At 38.0% G+C, this 24822-nt stretch overlaps 1 protein-coding gene and 1 long non-coding RNA gene across 6 annotated transcripts in view; both read right to left on the minus strand.

Moving 5' to 3' along the window:
* Nucleotides 1-3476: 3476 nt before the first annotated feature.
* On the minus strand, nt 3477-6449 carry LOC141738231 (uncharacterized). The gene is made up of 3 exons (XR_012585340.1): nt 6044-6449; nt 5895-5924; nt 3477-5373 (listed from the first exon to the last, which is right to left on the minus strand). It is a non-coding gene; the product is annotated as an uncharacterized LOC141738231 (long non-coding RNA).
* A 7792-nt stretch (nt 6450-14241) lies between these two features.
* LOC141738712 (macrophage mannose receptor 1-like) overlaps nt 14242-24822 on the minus strand; it is a 33181-nt gene continuing 22600 nt past the window's right edge. For 4 of the 5 annotated variants that reach the window (XM_074574531.1, XM_074574530.1, XM_074574529.1 and 1 more), the window contains 9 exons: nt 24264-24460; nt 22982-23084; nt 22016-22248; nt 20676-20841; nt 18962-19114; nt 17326-17442; nt 16889-17056; nt 15685-15720; nt 14242-15321 (listed from right to left, as the gene is read on the minus strand). In XM_074574531.1, the coding sequence (XP_074430632.1) occupies nt 15122-15321; nt 15685-15720; nt 16889-17056; nt 17326-17442; nt 18962-19114; nt 20676-20841; nt 22016-22248; nt 22982-23084; nt 24264-24460 (1373 nt within the window). In that variant the 3' untranslated portion in view covers nt 14242-15121. The remainder of the gene's footprint in view (nt 15322-15684; nt 15721-16888; nt 17057-17325; nt 17443-18961; nt 19115-20675; nt 20842-22015; nt 22249-22981; nt 23085-24263; nt 24461-24822) is intronic. The other variant, XM_074574532.1, reaches the window with a different exon arrangement.

The following is a 24822-nucleotide window of genomic DNA, read 5'->3' on the forward strand; positions in this document are numbered from 1 at the left end:
GCTCAGTCCTTTGTAGCTTCCCTGTACTTGCCCTTTATTTAAGGCACAGTATATAGATTCAAAGTGGATATGCACAAATACAGGAAAAGGTGATAAATAAGAAAACAAAGGCAGCTGATTTAGTTTTCATAGAGACAAACATATCTGTTAGCTATTCAGCAAGCTGTAACTTTAGTTCTGACTGCCTCAACACATGCAATCTCTTGGGATAATGCCCAGCTGAGAATGTTTTAGGTCCTGATCATTTCAGACAAAAAGATCCTCAATGTTGGACAAGATTCAACCAGATGAAATTTACAGTGGATTTATTGTTTCTCTGAAACAGAGGGATTAGAAGACTTTTGAAAGGGGCAAAATAATTACTTTTTTAAGTCACTTTCTTCTCTCTGAAGATTTTTACCTGTTGTTAGAACGGACGCTCTGGGGGGAATGTCTCAGTTGAAGACTTATTGTATGGTATTGGGAGACCTGGACTCAGCTCAGGAGGTCCTACATTCTTAGGATACAAGTACTGCTGGAAATCATACTCTTCTACTTTTTTTAACTTGAAGTAACTTTCCCTGTGTAAACTTCCTATTTTGTATTTTCCTTTTAAAACAGATATTTTAATTTCACACAAAAGAGAAAAAATATTCTTTAGAAAATTCAAATTATGAAATGATGCAGAATTTGCCACAGATGTATAAGAAAGCTTGATTCTGATTCTGAAAAAGGAACATAGGCATAGCTTAAGATCGCAAATTCTCCCTGAAAGCAAGTGTGCTAGACTTTCTATTATGCAATTGAAAATAAAATGGTTATTTCTTTACATAATCTTTTGATTACTCAACATGAAACCCATATGATATGATCCTTCTTTGTAGTTTGGACAAAACCAACATGAAAAAAACTATATTAATTTAAAAGTTCCTATTATTATAACAAAACAGTCTTTGATTTAATAAGAATTGTAGTGTTTCTCATTCATTTCAAATTATTTGAATTGAATAACAAATATCTGGTATCTAAAATAAAAAGTAACATGTAAAGTACTAATGAGATAAATAAGAGGAAAATACAGTCTACCTCTAATAGATGATTTGCCTCAAGATTTCTATTTTTGTCTTGAATGTTTTGTCTGTGATAAAGTCAGTTTTGTTAATATTTATTCAAACCTGTTCAGTAAACACGTTCCAGTCAAATGAAGGGATAGCACCTTAAGAAGAATTTGTTTAAACAGTCTTAGGTGTTCACGAAAAACAATCATTTCAGTATGACTCAGGAATGCCCGGTAATTTCTTCAATATAATTATTTCGTCTACTTTCATCAGCCTTTTGTATTAATTTTCATTTCTTTTCCTCGTACAGCATCCACATGTTGAAGCATGCGGAGATCTTTCCAGAGGAGTCGAATTCTACAGTGGATTTCACTTGCCTATCAGTTCTGAGATGTCAACAATCTTGACAGGCCAACATCTTCTAAACATTTTCAAGAGATCAGTACAAGCTTCAGCTGCATGAAGGAGATGCATAAACTATATAAATCCAGATGTTTCATTCTTTTGTTTTCTTTACTACAGTACACATGAGGTAGAAAGTATTGGTTGTAGAGGCAAAGCTGCACTTAACGAAAAGGCTTCTCAGCTGTTTGAACTGATTTACGGTATATGTGCATGTATGCACATGCGCTTCCATAGAGGCTGTAGTATGGCTGCAAACCCATTTTAGATAGATTCCTCAGCAGTCAGTTTGGCTTGGAATCATTTCCAGCCACCTGTTCTTCATTCCTATATTGGTACGACTCAGTATCTGAGATTTTTTGAATGTAAAGGTGTGATCATATAGATAAAGGTTGAGTAGATGAGCATTTTTTAGACTAGCGTTTTTCAAACCAAGGCTTTCTTAGGAAAGTTAAAAACATATTGAGCTCCAGGAACCTTTGTCAGTGGTGGCCACTGGCAAGGTGTACCCAAATTGCTTGGAAAGCCTTTCTGATAGTGCATTATGTACCCAGTGAAATAACTGTATAGTCATGTTAGCAACTATGAAATGTGTTTCCTAGTGTATGCTTTAGAGGATAAAACCCACATTTTTGGGAGGAATGAGAAGAAAAAATACTGTGAAATAATGGGTTTATTCCAATTCCACTAGAACCTTTAGATGCAATATTATACTTTCTACCTTATATTATTCAGTAAGTGTAGGAAATTATTTCTACAGCTGTTTACTGCCCTATAACTGTAGTCATGGGGAAAAAACAGAAGTACTGATAGGGCAATCGAGGTTTCTGATGATACAAACAGCTTTTAGATATCGCTCATTTCCACAACAGTTGAAGGACAGCATTTGTAGTCACACAGCTAGATAGAGAGTACATTGTTTATTTCAGGACGCTGTAAGTTTATCAGTTAAAAGAAAGCTGAGGTTGACTTCCTCCTGCAAAGACTGTTAATTTAGTAGGACAGCTGGCTTCCTCCTGCAAAGTCTGAGAAATGACAGAGATGACAGAACAGCAGAAAACTGGGGGGAAAAAAATCAGCATATCACCTAATCAGAAGACGCACGTCTTTGAATAAGTCATAAGGTGGTTAGAAAGCTGCTGTGCTGAAAAGTGTTATTGGTTGCCCTATCCTAGGTCATTATAGGTTAAGCAATCGGCATTCTAAGTATCCTTAGATTTGAAGGACAAATTAGCCTGTTCTGTATTTCCAGCATGGTGCAAAGGTAAAGACAGGGCTGAACATTCATGACTTAGTCACAAAGGCAAAGATTAAAGGATGTTTTAAGGTGAGAAGCGATAAAGACCCAGAAAGGAAACCTTGCATATTTCTGAAACAAAGCTGATGCTACAAAATCAAAGCTGGGAGACTGTTTAATGTTTGTTTCTGTTGTTAATGGCAGACTGTTTTTTGTTTCTGTTGTTGATAGTAGTGGGAAAATATGCAATCTCTTTATAAAGTAATCGAGAGATATTATAGAAGAATACCTTGACAAGAATTGATTCAGATAAGTCTGAATCTCTGGTCTCTGATTAAGGAGGTAATTACCATGCTGTTTTCTGGCCTTGTAATCTATGAATCATTTGTGCTATACAAATATTTATTTAAATACAAGCAATTTGGCATGCCCCTACATAATTGCTAAGCACCTGAATCAATGGAAAAGCAATATCTTTATATTAAATAAACTTTATATTATATTAAATAAAGTATAATAAAGTCAAACACTGAATGTTTTTCAGAACACATGGATTTCTACTCATGTTCTGAGCTCCTATTAAAGCACTAGTGTGGAAGTCCTCAAGACAGTCTCTTGGTAAACAGAGCTAGAACCCACTCCTGATGAAGTGTATTTGTGGCTTCCAGTGTTACAGAGTCTGCTGGTTAGTCAGTAAAATCTGTGTCCATGAATGATTCCACACAAATAAACAGATCGTATTTCAAGTTTGTGCTTCAAATGCTGGAAAACTATTAAGAAAGAAAGCATGGAACTTGAGTGCATAGTTTCTTCATGGCAATGAATATTTACTTCACACGGCAATGTCTTATGAAAAGCTACATATTATTTTCCAAGACAAAATGAAACACTTCTATAAACTGTCAGTATTCCTGAGTGGCAGACAAAGGAAAGTTAGCTGAGTATTTTAGACAGTAAAAGAAACACATTGAAGGAACCACAGCAGTGACATATGGAAGATAAAGAAGTACATTTTATAGCCCTCTGAGATACTCAGTGTAAGGTATTTACTCTCTTCATGCCTCTGAAAGGACCCTACACCTGCTTTTGTGAAAGCAGTGATGAAGATGACAGTCTGTTGCTCAAACATCAATGTTTCCAAAACCAACAGGGTACATATGCAATAGCTGAGAGTCATCTACCTTTTAGAAATATTTCAGGCATCTCACACGTTTATTTAAAAGATATGTCATAGAGCCATACTCAAGATACTCAAGAATTTGAAGCTTATTCTTTAGCTAAGTGAAGCTCAATTCTTTTCATCTTTCTCACTAATAACAACAAGAATTAGTAGAACAAGTAGTGCTACAGTGGCTCAGACCAGAAGTCCATCTAATAAATTTTCTTCTCTCTTACAGAGTCTAATAATGGACATTTACAGGAGTGTACAAATAACTATATACTGAATAATTCTTCCTTGCTACATCATCCTGTTTTCTTTGAATTAAAGGTTTAGGAACATGCTGAGCCAGAGGACATATTTGGATGACTGTATTCAACAGTCCCTGTCGACCTATCTGCCAGAAATGTGGCAAATCCCTCTTTGACAATATGCCATCCTATGGCAATTAAAAATCTCATTATTTTATAGGCTTCCATAATATTTACCCTTAATCACCTTGTCTTATAAATGAAAGCTCCTAGCGCATTCAACCTCATTGTGTCCAGTAACCCCTAACAACGTTGATCACTTTGTTAACTGTCTGCCACTGCACACGTATTTTTAGGGTCAATTTTCCCAAATACATTACTTTGACTTTCATAACACTAAACTTAGTTTCCATTTTATTATCTCGTAAGTCAGCAGTGGACAAATCTTCTGCAGGTGTCCACACTTAAGCTCTAATTTTGACAACTATGAATAATTATGAGTAATCAGTAAATACCATCATTAGCTCTTTCTTCCAGGTGACTCAGGAGTTTTTGAATAGCATATGACCTACATTCCCCATGTTTACTGAGTCCTTCTAGTAGAATTGTTAGGCCTAATTTTCCAATACAGACCCCACATTTACTCTTCTATAAACTATCATAGATATTTCCTAATTCTTTCCTTATTACTGTTTTTACAGGTCTACCTTGGAAACAATTAGATTAGCTGTTTTATAGTGCTCAGGAAACACAGAGACTGTTTCACAGACTGATGTCGTATTTATGACTTTCTATTCCTTTGGCACTGGAGCTGTTTTCAAGAACAGGTTATGTACTAGAGCAAACAGCAATTTTGAGTTCTTTTAGAACAACTTCTAGGATATCTTTTCCATTTTTTTCTTAAAGTATGTCAAATTTGAGGAGAATGTGATCAGTATTACAGTGACCTTCACCCAGCATATCACAAACAAGGCCTTGTGTTCTTGGGATGGATTAACCTGTTTTGAGTTTTTGCTCCAAAAATCAGTGATGTATGCGTACATGTGCTGTCTGCATAACAGCCCATATGATAAATACAAGTCTATGTGCAGATAATTGAAGTCTTCCATTATTACTACTTTCTTTATTTGAAGTCTCTCAATCTGTTGTAGTCAATAGCATCTTAGTGAACAGTTTAAAAGGCAACAAAAACAGGAGAAAAGTACTATTAGCAATTACACTGATGCTCTCTGATGTGTCAGAGTCATCTTGCTTCTGAGTGCAATTCCATTTCACTTCTTGAAAAATCTGTAAAGAAATAAATGTACCTCATTAAAGTCTGGAAAAACATCAAATCAGCCAAAAGGACACTTACTGAAAGACGGTAAATGAACATTTACAGAAAGACTAGTGATGCAGTGAGATATCTTCATCCTGACAGTAAGAAAAAAAAAAAGCTGGAAATAAAAGTGGCTGTATTTATATCCCCAAGAGGGGTAAGTCTGGTGTGTAAACAAGTTTCTGTAACAGAGCCAGGAGAATTCCTGTCAGTTCTGTGTCACTAATGATAATAAGCTAATGTTCTTTGCATTTTTGTAGACTTTTCAGTTTTAAGATTTAAAAGCAATTAACTGATCTTGAGAATGCTTCTGTGAGATAAAATACACATTATTATCCCTTTATTAGTGAGGGAGACGCTGAGGCACACAGTTTTTGACTTGTCACATAATGAACCGATTACCAGAACCAACAGTGAATCACCCACACGTCCTGTGTTGCTAATAGTGTACAAACTGACCCTAATAGCGTATATAATGACAAATGCCTACCTGGAACATTAAAGTGATGGTCCCACAAGACTTGCAACAAGGAAAAAAAAAAGAAACAAGAAATAGAATAAAATTATGAGCATTTTACTAGTTCTGCTTCACTTACAAGTCCGACATAAGAACTATAAGAAAAAAAAAATTGTACATACCACATTAGATTGGAAAAAGAGACAATTCTAGCTGGAGAGAGAAGACCAGGTCATTATCATCTCATTCATCATCTAAAAAATTAATCATGAAATCTGAATCACTTCCCTCTCATCTCCACTGTAATTCACTTGTTTGCCATCTTACTTATTTTGTTTTGAGCAAGCCCTGCTCCTGCCGGGTTGGCAGTCCCCTCACAGGAGAGCACAACCTGACTTTCTCTGGACAACTCCCGCTGAGGTAATTCCCATAGCGCCTCGTTGCCCTGCAGAGAAAATAGTCTCCTGTCATGCCACAGATGCCGTCTTTGGCTCCAGATCTTCTGCCAGCGTTTACTCCATCTAAAACACGAGAGGAGCCCGCCCCGGGCTCGCAGCCCGGCCGCAGCCTACCGCTGCTTCGCTAGATGGCGCCGCCGCCTTCCGCGGAAGGTGGCGCCCCTCGCTCTGGCCGCCATCTCGGGCGCGAAGCCGCCGGAGGTTCCGCGCTGCGGCCCAAAGCGCACGGCGGCCTCTCCGGTCGGCCGGTTTTACCGGCACTCTGCTCTAATCGCCCTCATCTGCCCCCCAGTCCCGACCCGTGAAAGAAGAGTATCCCTAGACCCAGTGAGCCTGACTGGCGCCGGCAGCTCCCACGGAGGCGGCAGGGGGACTTCCCCGCCCCCCCTCAGTGCGTGTCGGCCGACGGGGACTGCAGCCCAGACCAGAGCCCGGCGGCCGCGGGGACTGTGCAGGCGGTGCGAGTGTGGGGAGAAGCAAGAGCGAGCGACGGGTGGGGAGAGTGTGGGTGATGGAGCCCCGGGGCTCGGGCGCAGGGTGCTGTGCTCCCCAGCACTGGGAAGGCTGAGTGTCGCTGAGCCCAGGGCTGCCATTAACAAGGTGTAGGGCAACAGGTGGCTGTGGGCGATGGAGAGACATGCAGGCCAGAAGTCTCCCTTCACTTTGGGGCACAGTGGCTTTATGAGGCTTGGCTGGCCGTATCAGGGGCCAGTGTGGCTGCCTGTGCAGTAGGGGGGATGGCCAAGTCATGGAGTCACCACAGGGCTGAGGTTGGGAGGGAAATCACCAGGCCTAGCCCCTGGAACCGAGCAGGGCTGTGAGTATCTCCAAACCTGGAGACTCCACAGACTCCTTGGGCAGCCTGTGCCAGTCTTCAAGGCACACACCAAATCTGGGCTCTTGTGTGGAGGATACACTCTCCAACGGTCATTCCTCAGCCCGCTGGCCAGAGTCATGGGCGACATCTAGAAGGTGGCTCAGGATGGAAAGAACCCCTCCCCAGGGCCTTCAGTTGCTTTGCGGTTCCAGGAGGTAGAAATAAAAGCTGACTTGTCAGCTGTGGCTGGTCTTTGATGAAGCCCTGTGCTCAGTCCCTGGCTCATAGAGTACTGGGATGCCACTGCAGACATGTTGTCCCAATGTCTGTCTGATCTTGTAAGAAAAACATTTCTCCATTTTGCAGCTTCAGCAAAAATACCCAGAACCTGACTCAGACAAAGTTCAGAATAATGTAAACCATGCAAGTTCTGTTTCTATTAAAGAAGGGATCAGATCAGGAAGTAGAACAATTTCCTCTAGATTTATGGCAGAGTTATGAACAAGGAATTATGAACTGCTGAAACACACCAGAGAAAACTAATGTTCATTTAGGAAAAAACATCTTTTTTCATTGTGCTTGTGAGCTAATGAACGTAAAACTGTATCATTTGTTTTAGTTCATATAATCTTCCTCGACCATAAAACTTTGCAAAAGATTTTTAGGTATTTTACAACAGTACTGAGATTATTACATAAAGAACTTACATTTAAATATCTCTCCAAATGTCTCTTCCAAACCCGTATATGGTAGATAGGTAGTCTTGGGAAACAGAGTGAGTTTTCTCTAGAGAATCCTAAAAATGTCTAACCTTTTAGGTAACTGTAGTAACTAGTCCACTCTCATTAACATAATTTCTTGATACGGCATTCAATGAAAAACTGTGATGTGGTACTTTGATCACCTTCTTCTGACATTTAATTCTGGAACTTAATACTAAAATCACAACAGAGAAACAAAATAAGGGGGAATAGAGAGTGCTTCTTAAGAGAATGGTTCAAAGCTGCCACAGGGGAGGTTTAGACTGGACATCAGGAAGCATTTCTTTATGGAGAGGGTGGTCGGACACTGGAACAGGCCTCCTAGAAGGTGGTTGATGCCCCAAGCCTGTCGGTGTTTAAGAGGCATTTGGACAATGCCCTTAATAACATGCTTTAATGTTTGGTCAGCCCTGATTTGGTCAGGCAGTTGGACTAGATGATTGTTTTATGTCCCTTCCAACTGAAATTATTCTATTCTATTCTATTCTATTCTATTCTATTCTATTCTATTCTATTCTATTCTATTCTTGAGAGAGGAAATAACCTATATTTTGGTGGTTCTCACCACTGACAGTAACTGGAAGCAGTTAGCTTCTAAAAGTGAATTTGTGCATGAGAATGGTGAGAAGTGAATGATCAATGTTCCTCTTACAATAGTTGAAATAAATAATTGTTGAGACAGAGTTTATAAAAATGGCACTGATTTTCCTTAATTAGGGAAAGTAAATGGATTCTCCAGCTTACTGAATTGTGCTGAAGACTTACCATTTTGTTCTCTTTTCTCACTTTCCTTGCTCAGCTAGATTGACATGGATATCTCCCTCAGACTGCAACTGAGTGCAGTCTTCCACAAAAGACTTTTTACAAGTACCTAGAAGAAGAGGAGAGAAAGAAGACACTTTTTGTTGGGATCAGTGCCAGGAGAAAATGATACTGCACAAGTGTTGGCAAGCCAGGTTATCAGAGGCTTGGGAGTCTCTGAATAGCCGGTGCCAGTTGCACAGCAAGAATCAAACTTAGTGAGCAGTCGGAGGGCACCTTGTTACGTTAGGAGGCAGGTTTGTGCAGCACACTGCCTTCAAAAGTCTCTGCCAAACTCTTGCAACAATCTCCTATATAGGGCATGCATAAAAGGCAAAATGAAAATCAAAGATTCGGGGGAATAAAGTCATAAAGGAAGTGAAAAAGGAGGAGAATGTAGCAAGATGCAAAGTAAGTTCATTTGAAAATAATTTATTAATCTAGTTCAGATAGTGAGCCATTTCTAATCACTTTTTACCAGTGGAACATGGCATTGTTTGAAAAAATTAGAAAAATAATGCCACATAATTCAGAAATGTTTTGTATATTGTATGAGGACAGAGTTGGGTGGAATGGCTGAGATAGACACGATCTTAACGTGTAATGATTAAATGATATCTAAGATTTATCTATGACTAAAGCTATAATAACTGTAAACAGAAATGGGGCTTACAGAAATTAAAAATAAGTTTTAATAATATAAATAAATACAAATAAAAATAATAAATTAAAAATTGGTTCAGATTTAGCTGAACTAAAAATCAAAAAATTCTTAGTAAACAGAGATTATCAGCCAAAAATTACCTGTCTCCTATTCTAGCTGAGCATTAAGATCATGAAGATAGTAGGAAATGGTTGGCAGAAATATAAACAGAATGCAGCCAAAGTGGGTGCAGTGTTTTTTTACCAGTCTACACAAAAGAGGAGAGGGAACTTTGAGGAGCAGCACTTGGTATGAGACTGAGCAGGACTTTTATGCTCAGTTTTTCTTCCTCAGTTGTATGCATCAGTGATGGAGACAGAAGTGTCAGAGCCCTCATTTCTGATGCTCGGCACAGCTTAACCTTCTCGAGGGTTAACTGGTGTCCTGAACACATCAGCTGCCACTCAGGGAAACAGAAATGGGTGTACTTTAGATACAGAGTTTATATCAGGACTATAAGCAGACACGCGTCAGTGATTTCTCACCCATGCTGGCACTGGGATGGGAAGTGTTCATGAGAGTACAAAGGCAGGTGGTTGCTTTGAGAGTTTATTTTAGATGTAGTTCCATTGTAGTTAGGGTCAATGATTTGTGCTTTCGTAGGAACTGTCAATATTCTTAACATTCTCTTAAGAAATGCTACCTGCTCTGTTTCCATTCTGAATTAGTGTGAAAAATAAAATCGACAGAATTTTTTTAATATAACAGAAGCTTTGTTTCCAAAAGTAGTGGTTTTCAAGCAGGGGAAAAAAAATCTATTGTGAGTGTTTTTGCTAGCTGTTTTCTGAAATAGCCTAGAGCTATTGACAGTAAATGTAATCAACAAAAAACACTTAGTGTGTGCTGTGCCAGGTTGAATAAGATATCAATTAAGAATTGGATTCAGCAGAACTCAGTTACTGGGAGATAATTGTTTTGGGCTTTCTCTGTGTCAATGAGAGTCTAGAGGTTTTGATCAATCTCCACACTAGATCAAGTCATTGCATCCTAATGTATCCATTTTTCTGTGCTGACCACAATGAGGACCTTGGGTAAGTGGTTTAGCTACATATGGCTACATTTTATATACCTAAATTATGTGAGATCAGTTCCATGTCCTTCAGGTGTCTTAGGTAGCTGAGTGTATGTATGAAAGAGATTACGTTGTTATTGCAAATTATTACGATGAGAAATAAGGAAAATACTATGTGAAAATGTGTCCAGAATTTTTCTTCCTATGACTGTTGAAAGTAGCCTGAAACCATTTCCACAAATCTTGTTTATCTTCTTCTTAAGACACAGTAGGCTTGTTGGTAGAAATGTGGAGATTACAAGTTTATTGTAATAAGCAATTTAACACCTGGATTGAGTCTTTATACTTTGCTTTAAAATATGTAAGTAATGAAAAAACCCTTAGAGGCTTTCAGGGTACTCTTTACCTCTGTTTTCCTGAATGTTTAAAGCATTTAAAATACTCAAAAGGCTGAAAATTATTTTTATAATTGTAATGAATGACTTTGCATGTTACAAATTTCATATAATTTATAAAGGGAGCTTGTAACCCACGTGGCCCAGATCCGGTCCGGCCTGTTAAATACAGCAGCTTATAAAGGTGAACAAAAAGAAAAGTAGGCCTGATACCTTCTAAAGGATATAATAAACAGGTAGCAGAATATAAATTAAGTAATCAAAATTAGCGCATACATAATTAATGGACAGTAGCAAGAAGATGAATTGTTTCATGACTCCTTTTAGGATCCATTGTTTGAGAGATACCAGAAGGGTTGAGAGAGAGGACTAAGTTTTATCATGCTGGGTACTGTATTTACTGTCTCCAAGGACTTATAATTCACTGTGACAATACTGCGTGTCTTTCTCTTACAACATAAATGCAACGAGGAGAGTTTACAGTTAAAACCAGCCAGGCCAGCAGTGCCAGTCCTGTTGTCTATACTAAAATTTGCAGTTCTGTCAACAGTTTAGTCCATTGCGCAGCAGTAGTATCAGGTTCAAAATCTTCTAACAGGTGCAAAAGCAAACTAGCACAGAAAACTGAAAAGATTAATTCTTGGAGAGCTGACTTTGTAATTTTGAGAACAAATTAGTTGTAATTCCATAGATTCCCATGTTATAATTCAGGTATTTCGAACACAGTATCATACCAACTCTTCTGTGGCCACAGTTGAAAAATAAAGCTTTTCCTTTGGCTGCAAGAAAAATAAGGATTCTATATTTCCATAACTGAATTACATTTCCCTGTCACAGAATGATCACAGTCTAGTTACAGAGGAGGTGATATGTCCTTCAGAAACTGGTAAGGAAAATCAGGCAGCGTTTATTTATGAAAATGAGAGGAAGAATCCTACGCAAATACATGTGCACACATCAATACAAACACTTATATTTGACAAGAGTGCTGATGTGTCTTCTCCACTCTGAAGCTAATTTAAACAGAGGCATAATAAGCAGTGGTTTTCTCATCCCAAGCACTGAAGTGACAGTGGTTTTAAGTATACAGGACTTTTGAAGAGAGAAGAGAAGTGTGCACACAACTGAATTGTGCAGAAACACTGGGATTTGGGATTAAGCATTGAAAGCAGTAAGGGTTTCGTCTGCCCTGTGCAATTCAACCAAGTGCCAGCCAGCCGCCTTCTGTGTCTGAGCAATGCATGAGTTGTGTGGCCAATGGCTTACTCATATCCTATATCAAGTCCAAAAGACAAATACAGAGGAGTCAGAGTGTTTGGAGGCATTGATCTCTGCCCCCGTGGCTGTTCAGTTGTCTGAGACTCAGTAGATGGAATGAACCATCCTTGCTATGGCCATGCTCTCCCACGCTGCAAGCAGTGGGTAAAGATGCCAGTGCCTGCCTGACGCGAGCAGGTCTGGCCGGGGCTGTGGGTCTCCTCCTGTCAGCCCTCTCCCCAGGTACGAGCACTGCTGCACTGGCTCACGCTGCCCTCACCTGTTTTCACTGCTGTTCTCACCACAGTGCTCCGTCTTTCCTGTTTCTGTAAGACGCGCTTTGGATCAGCCTTTGCAGTGTCTCAGTCTCTTGCACAATCCTCTTTATATGACATTTCTAAGTCTCATATAAGGCATAAGGTATGCTGCTCTTGCATGATGTTCAGTCTAACTATAAAATAGCTATACATAAAAATGTATGTATAAAAATGTATATCCTTATATGTCCTCCTTATGTGCGCCTTTCCGTATTTTCTTATTGCAGGAGGAGCAGCATACCTTATGCCTAGCCTGTGATCCCGTCCTTGTTCAGGCATGATGTGCAGTCTAACGACAAAATAGCTGTACATAAAAATGTATGTATATCAAAATATTTTCATATGGTAACACAGATAGCTGGCATGCAGAGCAGCCTGACTGTTGAGCTCTCTGTGCTTCCCACGTGGTGGTGATACCGGCCAGGCTTCTCCTCTGGAGGTCCTAGGCTGTGCTGAATTTAATCACCAGAATACCTCTGTTATGAGCTCCCAATTTTTACAGTTAACCTACAAATAACTTAAAAAAAAATTAGTCTCTTCTATCATATCTTTCCTTTTTTCTTTTGGGGAAGGTGATTTTAATTTATCAGGTTCACTAAGCTGGGCATATATGCGGTAGGATCCTGTACTCTTTGTAAGTATAGAACAGGAAAAGCACTTCCACTATTTACTCATCCAAAAGGCAAGTGTAATGATGTATTCCCAGATTTCTGTAGCACATACCAGGAAACAATTTTATCTCTAGTCATCTCCATGGGAAGCAGGTGGTGTTTTTCTCATTTGCACAGTTTCACGCAAAGTTCTCTCAGCTATTTCCTATTTCCTCCTGAAAATAGCAGTGACTGTTTCTTTATCACAGGAGCTGATATTACAGGACCTACTATAGTAATTTAAGGAATTTTTTTTTGTCTAAGGGCATAAAAGCTGGGCTTTACAAAGTGTGCAGAGGACATTAATTGTAAAATTTACTTTTGGTTTACTTTATTTTTAACTCTACTTTAAAGAACCTGTAGGGTGTTTTTGTTGGTTTTGTTGTTTGTTTTTTTTTTAAACCAGGTGTCTTGGTTAAGTAATGTCACACAGGCATACCAGAAAGAGAAAAGCCATACAATCTTTAGACATCTTTCTGTATCTGTGATTGGTGCAACTTCTTTACAAACTTAGCCAAAGATGTAGAATAATGTGTGTCCATCCAGCAAAGGAGTGCAGGGGAAAAAAATTGAAAGCTCAGGAGGAAGCATGTTAGCAGGGGTGCCCCATGTTTTAAGATAGCCCTTGATAAAACAACTGAAGTAGGTATTCCTAAAGGAAGGGGGTACTTCCATTCTAAGTAGCTATCAATAGCATTTTTACTTAGGCGCCTTTATTATTTACTGGATATCTAGAAAAAAGGTAAATAATAGAGGTAATACAAGCGTGTTCTCAAGCTCCTGAGGCATAGGCACAGATGTCCTGGTGCAGAAACCTGTTCTACTTATTCCACATATTCTCTTTTCTTTAAAAGAGATCTTTAGCATGACATCATCTTCGTGTCAGTCAGAGACTTTAAGCATAGGGAGAGGGTAAGAAATTCTGCCTACAGTTCTCACAGAAGCGCCAAAGAGAATCTGTTTCCTGTTACAGATATTTGGTAGAAGGTCCTCTGCTCTAGCCCTGCTCCTCTGTGTGCTTCTTCGCTGGGGCCTGTTAGTGCCAGGTGCCCTCCTGTGGCTTGGAGAAAGGTGTTTTCATAACTCAGGAGGAACGATGCATGTCTTAAAACACAGAATGATAAACTGCCCCCCTGAGGCAAACACTGCTATTGTGTACAATTGAAGAAGAGCTGAAAGTGGACCAAGGCAGTACATCATCAAACAAAATTATGACAAAAAAATGGAAGGATTTATTTTAAAAAATTACATTGGTGATTTTATTTCTCTAAACTGGAGAGTTATATAAAGCAGTATAAGATAGCCGTTTATTATACATGCTTGGATTTTAAAAGGGGCATCTCTGTATACTGAAAGCATCATTATTGAAATAAAACCCAATGGAAAGATCACCTACTGTTGTACTTTTATTATCAATTTGAACCTGTCAGAAAAATGTTGATATTTACTGAATAATAGAAAAGTTCTATGCTGTAGAAAATGGCATAATTATTCCCAGAATTCAGACTAGAAGTAGGTATAAAGGAGTCTCTTCAATTTTTTTCCATCTTTCCATCTATATTCTGGTAAGGAAATAATATTAAATTCACAGATAGAGGTATTATATCAGGTTTTACATGAAAGAAAAAATAGTGTTGTAAACTGTGAAGCTGAGAATCTGCGATGAGCAGTGTTTCCCACCATAGTGCAGATAACACTGATGTAATACAGCAGGAAAAAATAATGTAAAGATATGAGTAATGATTTCCCCTGCGTGCGAAAAGGAGAATTTCTGCATTGAGTTAAATAAAATGATTTCACATAGTGAATATCTGTGAGAGTTTTCCCATAACACCTCTGGAGCCGGCTTTTCAGCCACGCTCCCTTATGTGAAAAATCTATGTGTACTCCCCAAACTAAACAAACTGTAACACTTTGTAGGGAATTTTGAAAGGAGCATGTATGTGTGTGTGTTTATATAAAACCGTGAACTTTATTTTTGTGGCAAGAGGAGACTATTATCTGGGTAGGAAAATGCAAAGCTCGTGTAAGATTTCACCGATTCATAGGCAGTTTTTTGTTAGTTGGAATATACAGGGATTTTGTCGGACTACATGTCAGTATGTGCATCTTTTTCTTGGATATCCACAGTTGCTTCTGATCCAGTCATTCTGGTTGAAGTAGGTAGCAGGTTTTGTCTTTTCCTCCTCAAGTAGAAATAAATTATACTTCCAGCTCCAACTATAGAAAGGGCTAGAAGAACGTACAGCCAAATGATGCCGGCGGAAAGTACTTTCTCCATTTTTCCTTCTGTAAGCAGATGAAATGGAATCAACAGTTTTGATCTTAAGAGATTTCAGGATCTAATATTTAAGGGGAATTCTTTAACCAGAAATCAGACAAATGCAATATGCATGTAGATTTTCAGTTCAGCGAGTGGTTTTGTTATTTTTTTTACTAACAAACCCAAACAAAATATGATTAAATCTGATCAAAACCCAATTTACTTCCTATATCTAGATACAGATATACTCCTATATCTAGATACAGATGTAGTTTATGGACTTTTTATTTTTAAGTACTCTCAAAAATAGTACCTATAAACTATGTAATTATACTCTTGTTGTATTTGAGCATCTCCTTATAATTCTACTTAAAAGGAAGTATTCTTACCTGTGTTTTCTGTTGACATCTCTGTGTTTTCAGGCACTTTTGAAAGGAAAATAAAATGTTTATTCTGACCGCTTTAAAAACAAATGAGGCATTTTAAACTTCCTGAGTGCAGATATTCCTGACAATTCCCCCTCAATCCAACTTGCTGATGACATTTCTCTCCCAGAGGGATGGAGCTAAGCATGTGTGAACCGCTAGTTGGATGATCGGCTCTTTCATCCCGAGAGCATCTGACCTCCTCAGTTGAGATACCCAAGACATGAACTTAGAGTCAGATTTCTGTTATTTCTAAAAATGTTTTAAAATGTTAATTTCTGAGAAACTGCCCACAGGATCCTTAGTCGTTTTAGGGTATTTTCTGAAACAGGAAAAAATTGCCGAATGAAGGTGTCAAGTGTTAGAGATGTGTCATGAGCATTTAATTTGAGCTGAAAAGATCTTCTTTGAGTTCAGCCCCTTCTGTCAGAGGCAACCATTCCGTGTGGATGTATTTCCTAAGGTAATTGCACTTCCTAAACTTAGCAGGTAAGGGAAAGTTGAACAGAAATATGAAGTTTAACCAAACAAAATGTTCATGTTCTGGACCACTTCCACTTAATCTCAGTTGGTGATCGAACTCATGCATTTTTGCGCAGATGATAGTTTTGCTATCAGGATGGCACCAGCATTTCATTAAACATGATTCTATTATACTGTAGATAAAGGATGCCACAAGAATGTATGTTATCATTTTCCTCTAATCCATCAGCTCAGAGGACTGTAGTGAAAGGAATCACCAATTCCAACATTTCTACAAGACAGTTTTCATTTCACTCAACAGAACAAGATTTTTTTTGAGAATATATTCGGCTGAAATTAAACAAAACATTGCTTTTGAGCTTATACTGTGTGATATTTGAGGGAAAATGCTACTGGCAACTGGCTTTTTATTAAAAATGAGTGGTCTTTGACCATTCCTTTCCTTAAACACAAGGATCAGAAGCAGTCATGATGGCTGCATGGGGGTGATGGTAATTTTACAGGACTTCTTTAGCCTTCTGAGGAGGCAGTTGGAAGCCATGTGGCAGTATTTAGGCAGCTGAATCCTGCTATTAGTGTCTATTGGTTTTGAACACAAACCTGTAATGTTTTACATTTTTACATTATACAATGAGAATATATTATCAGGCATTATTGACCTTAATGTATTAGAAATATTACTTACTTTTTGGTTTTTTACAGATATATCCTTTTTTGAAAGAACAGACATTGGTGTTCCAGAAGCCGGACAATGCACATACTTCTCCACACTCTTTATACCTTCTGTTTGAAGGTTCTCCCATTTGCCAGTTGACAAAATCCATTGCAGATTTGTCTGTCCATTCCCACTGTCCTAATATTTAAAATGGGCGTATATGTATAAAATACAGGGAGGTAGGCAGATGGAATAAGTTGTGATGGGGAAAACAAGCAATTATATTACGAATAGGTAGTTAAATGTTTCAGTTACATTTGTAAGCATATGTAAGCATGCTTTGAAATAAACTTTGTATATTTTTTATATACGTCTACTTTCAAGTATACAAAGTTGCTTTCTTTTAATATAACATATCATCATTTTGTATGATATGATAGTGTATGATTAAATATTGAAGATATTACCTCTGTCATTTTTCTTTAGCCCTATCCAAAAGTTCGGTGATTTTCCGTGGAGTATCTTAATGGTGTCTGACAGAAAGTTTGTTTCAGTATAGTCTCCTACTGATACCAAATTAGCAGCTGAAAAAATATTAATGAACACATCACAATGTCTCATTTTCTTACAGCTTAAGTCAATAAACATATAAAAGATATGCAAAAAGATACAAAAGACACTGATTTGTGCACATAATAGTCACTAGTCTCGTTATGGTTATTATATAGCTATGTTATATTTTGAGCATGACTGTGAGCTGTATGGATGAAAATCAGCACAAAAACATAGATTTTTGTTTAGCCTTTGGTATTTCAGAGAAGAAAAATTGCTCTCCTGCAATACTTTTTGGACAGGTCCAACCACTCGCCAGAATGTGATGCAAGGAGGCTGAAAGTAGTACGTATGATGTAGTCAGCACCCTGCCCCTTGCCACTACAGCTCTGTCATCCACCAGCGGCTGGGCAGCATTTTTGGCAGTGCCTGATGCTAGGTACTGCAAGGGTAGAGAGGATGTGTAAGCAGCTAGAGGTTGCGGTCCAGAAGACGTCCAGAAGTTGATTTATAATTGCCATATGCCCTGGCAGTACAAGTACACAAAGCTGTGTTGGGGTCATCGGGAAATGACTACCTTCCTGGCCTGGCATGTCGGCAAAAGTGTTGGAATTTAGAATGTGGACAAACGTCCAAATGTGACCTTTTATTCTGGTTATTAGTGTAATGTTTATTTTTTCTGGTAATTGTGTGATTTGTCTTTCTACAGAACCATTTCAGGAATTCTGTTGTCACACAGCTGTAAAGTGTAGCCTTTGCAGAGCTACTTTTTCTGTTTACTCAGTCATAGGTCAGTGTTTTCATACATACAAGGAAATGCTGCTAGAAATCCTTGTATTCTCTCTTACAATTAGAATACTATCACTCAGACATATAGTGCTGATGTGTAGGATATTTCCTATCTTGGTCACACTGAAATGCATGCTGCATCACAGCAATTCTCAGTGTACAGTCAGGAGGAATAAAAAATGTAAAGTGTCTTTTCCTTCCTCTTGATCCACACACAGCTCTTCTCTCCAGATCCTAGACAGCAGTGGGGGCTGTTCCAGACCAGGAGCTGCATGACTGGATGTGTTTTACTGGTTCATGAGAGGTAAATGACTCTTCCATCTCGCTTCTTGTTCAGCCAGTGAGATCCAATTAATAACCTGTGCCCTGGAACTACCAAAGACAACTTTCCTATGAGTTTGTGTCTCCTAGTTTACACTGTGTGTGGATTCCCTTTTGTTTGGGGAAGGGAAGGCTAACCCTGCAGTCTGTGCCTCAGTGGGACTCTTAAAAGTGTTTATCTCCCTACACAATTACTGACTTCCATAAAACTAGCAGGAATTTCATATTTTTGAGATATTCATATTTCGCCTATTATTTGAGATATCGGATGCCTCTGTCTCTGACAATGTTTACTTTTACAGTGAAAAAGAATGCTCAGAAAAGCAAGCTAAAAAGTATTAAGTTTGAAGTTTTAAAGTAATATAAGATTTGCTTAGCAATACGATTCATTATTTTATGTGTTTAATTACATCCTGAATTTTTCTAAGACAAAACACTCACCTAGTCGGGCACATTCCTGATGAGCTTGAGACCAACTTCTTTTCCTGGAGGCGTCAAAGTAATAGCAGTGGCCATGGAAAGGTATCCAAGATTTGTGTCCTCTTGATTCAGGGCATTTTCCAGGAAGTTGTGGGGGCTCAGTAGGCACCGTGACTGATAAGAGATCAGGTAGCTGGATTCTTTATTTTATAAAATTTGGTTTTCCTGTTATACTAGTCAAACGGAACTAAACAGACTATATTAAGTTTGTTACCATAGAAGAAATGAAGCATGTTCTAAAAAGAGCTTGAATATGGGGTTGATTTTGTGTTTGAGAGCACATTTTGCTTCATATTCATTTATCAAGTTGATTAGGAAGATACATTAGTCTATCAGAAGAATAGATTCTATCCAATGATGATTTTGTAATTACTGTAGTCAATAAAATATCCAGCTGGTTTTCTGACATAAATGTCTGCCAAATTAGTTAAAACTGCTATTTGTAAAATGTCCTCTGACACTTCAGTCTCATTTTTTGACAGGATCAAAACCTTATGGCAGAAACTGTGATTGTGAATGAAAGTGTTGGTATAACTAAACATGGCTTGCAGGATTTTTAATTAAACTGCATCCTGAATAAATTCCATAGTGATTGATATAACAGGAAGATTTTGGATGAGAAGATAAATGCAGATGGAACGAAAATTAAATGTTCTGCCAAATTACATTTTCTTCCTGTGAGTCTTCTACAGTCTATTTCTTTCCCTATTAAGGAACATTCAGCTCTCAAATTAGATTCCAGAATATTAAAGTGGAAAGAGACATTATATATCAAATCTGAGGACTTTTGTCAAATTACAACATCTTTGAATGTAATTTGGTATGTAATTTTAAATTTTCTAATGATTCAAGATCTTCCATAATTTAACAAAATGAGAATATAGCTAAATTGTGAAATCATATTTATATTTATTTCCATAGAAATTATAGACGTTTGTGCTTGGCTCAAGGGTCCTCAAGGGGTTATTTACTTTATCCTTGTACTCACAGGTGACATGAAGTTGATATGTAATTATATCATTTCTAACAGATGTTTGTCCAGTCTGTTCTTAGCAACCTGTAGTGATGGAGATTCCCTGACCTGTACAAAGGATTTATTAAAGGCTTCCGTACTGATAAAATTAGAAGGTTTTTCTTGCCGTGTTTAAGTCTGTTACTCCTTTCCCACTCATATCAGACATAGAGAAGAATTTAATTTCATTCTTTAGGGCTTGTTTTTAATATTTAAAATTTATAATGTGGTTTCTCTTTGTCCTTTGTTTCTTAGCCTTTTGTCCAACTCCAGTTAAATTTTTCTTTTTAATCCTTGTTTCCTGTCCATTTGAAAACCCTAGTTGACTGAGAGCCTTTTCAAACTTTGGTGCCCCAAACTGGCTACAGAATTTCATCTGGTGCCTAATCAAAACAGATCTCATAGCAAGTGAATGACTTTTCCTATTAGAATGAATAGTTAAGAAATTAATGATTATTCAATCCTTTGTTTCTTAGGATTTTAGTAATTATTATTATGAATTAATTTATTTCTGGGAAGAATTCCTGTCAATATTTAGAGCTATATAGTTAGCTATTCATGTCTTCCTGTATACTAGTGTATAAGTACTTTTCCAGTGGCTTGTTATATTAGCACAGTTGATAAATCTACAGGCCTTCTAGTTTCTCATATTCAATTGCTTACCATTTGATTTTTTACAGACAGAAAAGAGTTTTTCCTTGCAAGACGCTGTCTTCCAGGTGCCATCAATGTCTAGATAGACACATGCTAATGTCTGTTTTGGTTCCCCGCTGGACCACTTGCTGTAAGCTAATCTCCATCTGTCAATCCATTGATACTTGCCATTGGTCTGGAAGCAAAATCTGTATGGTAATTTCAAGGTTGCTGAGAGTGACATAGCTGCTACACACGATACTCAGGAGAACTCTCGTGTAACCAGTAGGGACTCCTATGCTTACTGTTGCCCCCTTTTTGTGCTTGTAAATGCTAACTGCAACAAAATGCACAGTGTCTGTTATCCACAAATATGAATGCAGAATGATTTTTTTTCTCCCCTCCAAAACGTATCTAACATTAATTCAGAGCATTTTTCAAGCACTGGGAAATGGAAGGGATAAAAGAAAGGGGGCATGAGAGAAGGCATAAAACTGGGAGTCAGATAAGACGTCATGTTGGTAGGACCACCCAAAGGTCTGCATGAAAAATGGGAGTGTGGGTGGGAGTGTTCTTAATAAGCAGCGCCGATCGCCATCCCTTTTGTTATAGTTGTCATGACTGTGAATCATGGGGAAGAGTGTAGCATGTCAAAACACACCTACCATCCAAATGTTCGCTCTCCCCTGTCATACAACTGATACAGACATCTCACAAACAGAAGGGATTTTTTTCCATAATATTCTAACTTCCTCATGAGAACACCATTAAGAATTGCATTTTCAAATGAAAAAATGTACCCATTGGTCAATATGTACCATATCATATAGCCTCCAGATTCCTATAACTAATTTTTACCCTTGTTTCTGTTCACAACTGTATTTTGCTACTGCTACCATAAATAAGACTATTCTAGTAGAATGTGTGAGCATAAACACACACACAAAAAATGTTTCTTCGCAGGTCTCAGATCTGCAACCTGAGATATAATATCACTGATCACTAGGTATATAAATGCATGGCAGGGGGGCAGGATGGACATTATTCCTGGAATATTTTTTATATTAAAATAAACTAAAAATGTGGGAGATTTTACAATTTATATTTGAGAGTCTTTAAATTACTCCAAATAACACACAGGGTTGTTATGTACTGGTTTGCAGGAGCATTTCCTTGTGCATTTCAGAGTTCATTAAAATCTCCACTGTATGAGTCTTATTTGAAGAATATCAGTAGGTCCTGTACTGATGTAGCATGCTGTTTGCAGCACTACACTGGCAGAAATTCCTGTAGGTTACAAGATGAGAGCGTAAGGTAAGATCAGGTCCAGTGTCAGCTTGACTACCTGTATGTAATGGATGTGTTCTTACCGCGTTGCTGTTAAGACCAATCCACAGAGGCTCTCCATATTCCCATGCAAGTAAGAACAACAATGCCTGGTGATATGGGTCTAAAATGCTGGCAAGTTCTGAGGCATTGTTATTGCAGTTTTTCTGTGCTTCCTCCCAATTCATTTTCGAACGGGTGACAGCATAGCTAACGCCACCAGAATGGTCAAAAGCGAAGTCCAGCGATGTTGCTGATGACTTAAAGAGTTCAGGATCTGTAGCAATAAGGTGAAAAAAAACCCAACCCAAGAACAGTAAAATCTGGAGGCCATATTTGACTTGAGCAACTGAATGACATCTTAATTATTTACAAACCTAGTAGAAAATGGAATGGAACACCTTCTCAGTAGCTGTTTATAAGTAACAGATAACGTCAAAACAACAGTGAACTTACTGCATGGAATAAATACATTTTCAGCCTCTGAGAATTTTGAATCAGTAAATTCACAGTATCTTGTATTGCAAAGGTAAATTCACCCCATCAGTCAAAAACCCCACACCTACCCTGTGTGTTTTCAAAATACTCTTTGGGGCTTAGCAGCTTTGTGACTGTCAGGTTTATTTGGGTTGGAACTAGATGATCTTTAAGGTCCCTTCCAACCCAAACCATTCTGTGATTCTGTGATTTGGATAAATCTAAAACTTACCAGTTATGATAATCTATAGATCATTATGAACTTATGTAATTAAAATGTTTGTGGGTTTTGGCTATTTAATTACACTTTTGAAAATAAAATGATTTTGCTTTCCTAAATTCTGACATTTTATTTATTGTCCCCTTCTCTAAAGCATTGCTAAGTAACACTGGGGTGCAAGATGGGCCCTTAGATTTTACCAATCCTTTGCCTAAAAAAAAAAAAAAAGATGACTGATCTAAAGCATGTTAAACAAGGAAATTGGTTTTAATCCTTGTATTATAAATTTCAAGATTAATGATACAGAGCTCACCGCTATTCTTCTGGCATATATACCCTTTGTACTTATAACATTCCTCATTGTTCCATTTTCCTGTGTCATCAGCATGACCTCTCTTCAGAGAAACACAATCAAACTGTTGGAGTAAGAGAAAGAATACGAGTACATTGATATTAGAAGTTATAAAACAAAGTACTATAACCCCCTGGGTTGTTTCACTCCTTTTTTCTTTGAATTCTGATATTGTAGGGTTTGTACTAAAACTCTAGAAACACCTTTTTATCCTTTTCAGTCCTTTCTGGCCTTGTATGTGGTGGCCAGCTCCACCTTGGTACTGTCTTTGTAATCTTCAGTTCAGCCTGCTTGTTCATTTGGTTATTTTTGAGGAGGTGTACTTGAAAGGCACTATTATTTTCAAGAACCTTCTGTAACACCTTCTGTCTTGACTAATGAGTGACTATCAGTGAGTTTGTTGAGTAAGAATGAAATAAAAATAAATGGAGGTCATGCTATGTATTTGGCTTGCAAAGCCAACTTTAAATAGTGGTTATTCTTGACAGAATCATCTAAATGATGGTCCTTGACAGAGTTATCATCAGCTCTAGTTCTCAGAATTTGTTTCAGCTACACCAGATCAGGGGCTGAGTGCTTCAGAAGATGGAACTTGAAGTTTATTACAACCTGCAACAGCCTTATTATGGAAATAAATGGAAGAAAGGCAATGTGGATGTGCAAAGCAGTCTATATTGGTCTGAATATGTAGAACTCTATTTTATTTACAGCAATCTGAGGTTTAATTTCAGTGCTAGCAGTGGAGAGGGTTTGATTGGTTTAGAAAGTAGTTGACATCTGTTGGCCCGTAGCAATTCAACTACAATTTTAAATAGGGAAGAAGTAGAAAAAAATGGAACTCTTTCCTCTTGCATCCTCTCCTCCTTCTTTTTCAAACGTGAGTTAACATGTCAAACATGAAAATATTTCCAATGTGTATTTACTTCTAAAACTCTAATGTTGCATTTATGTTTTCTCCAAAATGAACAGCAAATTACTATGAAAAAAACAGCTTTACACAATCTATCCAATCTTTATTCAATCTGCCCATTGCTGCAATTTTTCCAATTTGGCAAAATTGCAGTAACACCATTTTGTGCTCTGAAATAGCTAGAATACTCAAACATTGAAACTTTTTATCACTAATCCCAGTGAACAACTTGGGGAGAAGGCTGAAGCAATGACTGTAGCAAAGTGAGCAGTTTACTTGAAGTGATATTTCTCCTCAGATTTAACTTGATGGTAAACGCTAGGTGGTATTTACCTGTTGCAGGTTGTGGCCATCTTCTGGACGCAGACTGGGAAACAAAACAGGTTCTACAAGTTTTGGGGAATCTGGAGCCCAGTTTGTATAGGAGACAGCACTTCCATCAGTCCAAACAAAGTTGAGTTCTCTGAGTAGGTCATTCAAGCCAATCCAGGGATCATTTGAAACATCCTTCAAATGGTAAGTGAGAAAAGCTGGAAAAAAGCCGATCGAAAAGATGAACATGTCATGTCATCAGACTGCTCATAAACAAGTCCTAAAGTATTTCGTTTGTTGAAGTCTTGTAAATACATTTTAATTAGCATTTGATTAGAAATTTACCCAGGTTTATTATTTCAAGGTTATGCCAAGTGTTTGCCTGTGAAAATTCTCAAAGAGTGAAAGTATTTGGAACTACAGAGCAAGATTGGAAAGAGGAAAGATAAAAAAAAACCTGCCTGACCACCATGTTATCTAATGAGTTCACTTATTTCAACACTCAGGATGAGCTGATTGACTGATGGAAATGTGTAGCTGTATACAGGTGCAAATGGAAGCCCGGGAACATAGGCAAGGT

The sequence above is a fragment of the Larus michahellis genome, chromosome 2 (assembly GCF_964199755.1).
Source record: "Larus michahellis chromosome 2, bLarMic1.1, whole genome shotgun sequence".
Lineage (NCBI taxonomy): Eukaryota > Metazoa > Chordata > Aves > Charadriiformes > Laridae > Larus > Larus michahellis.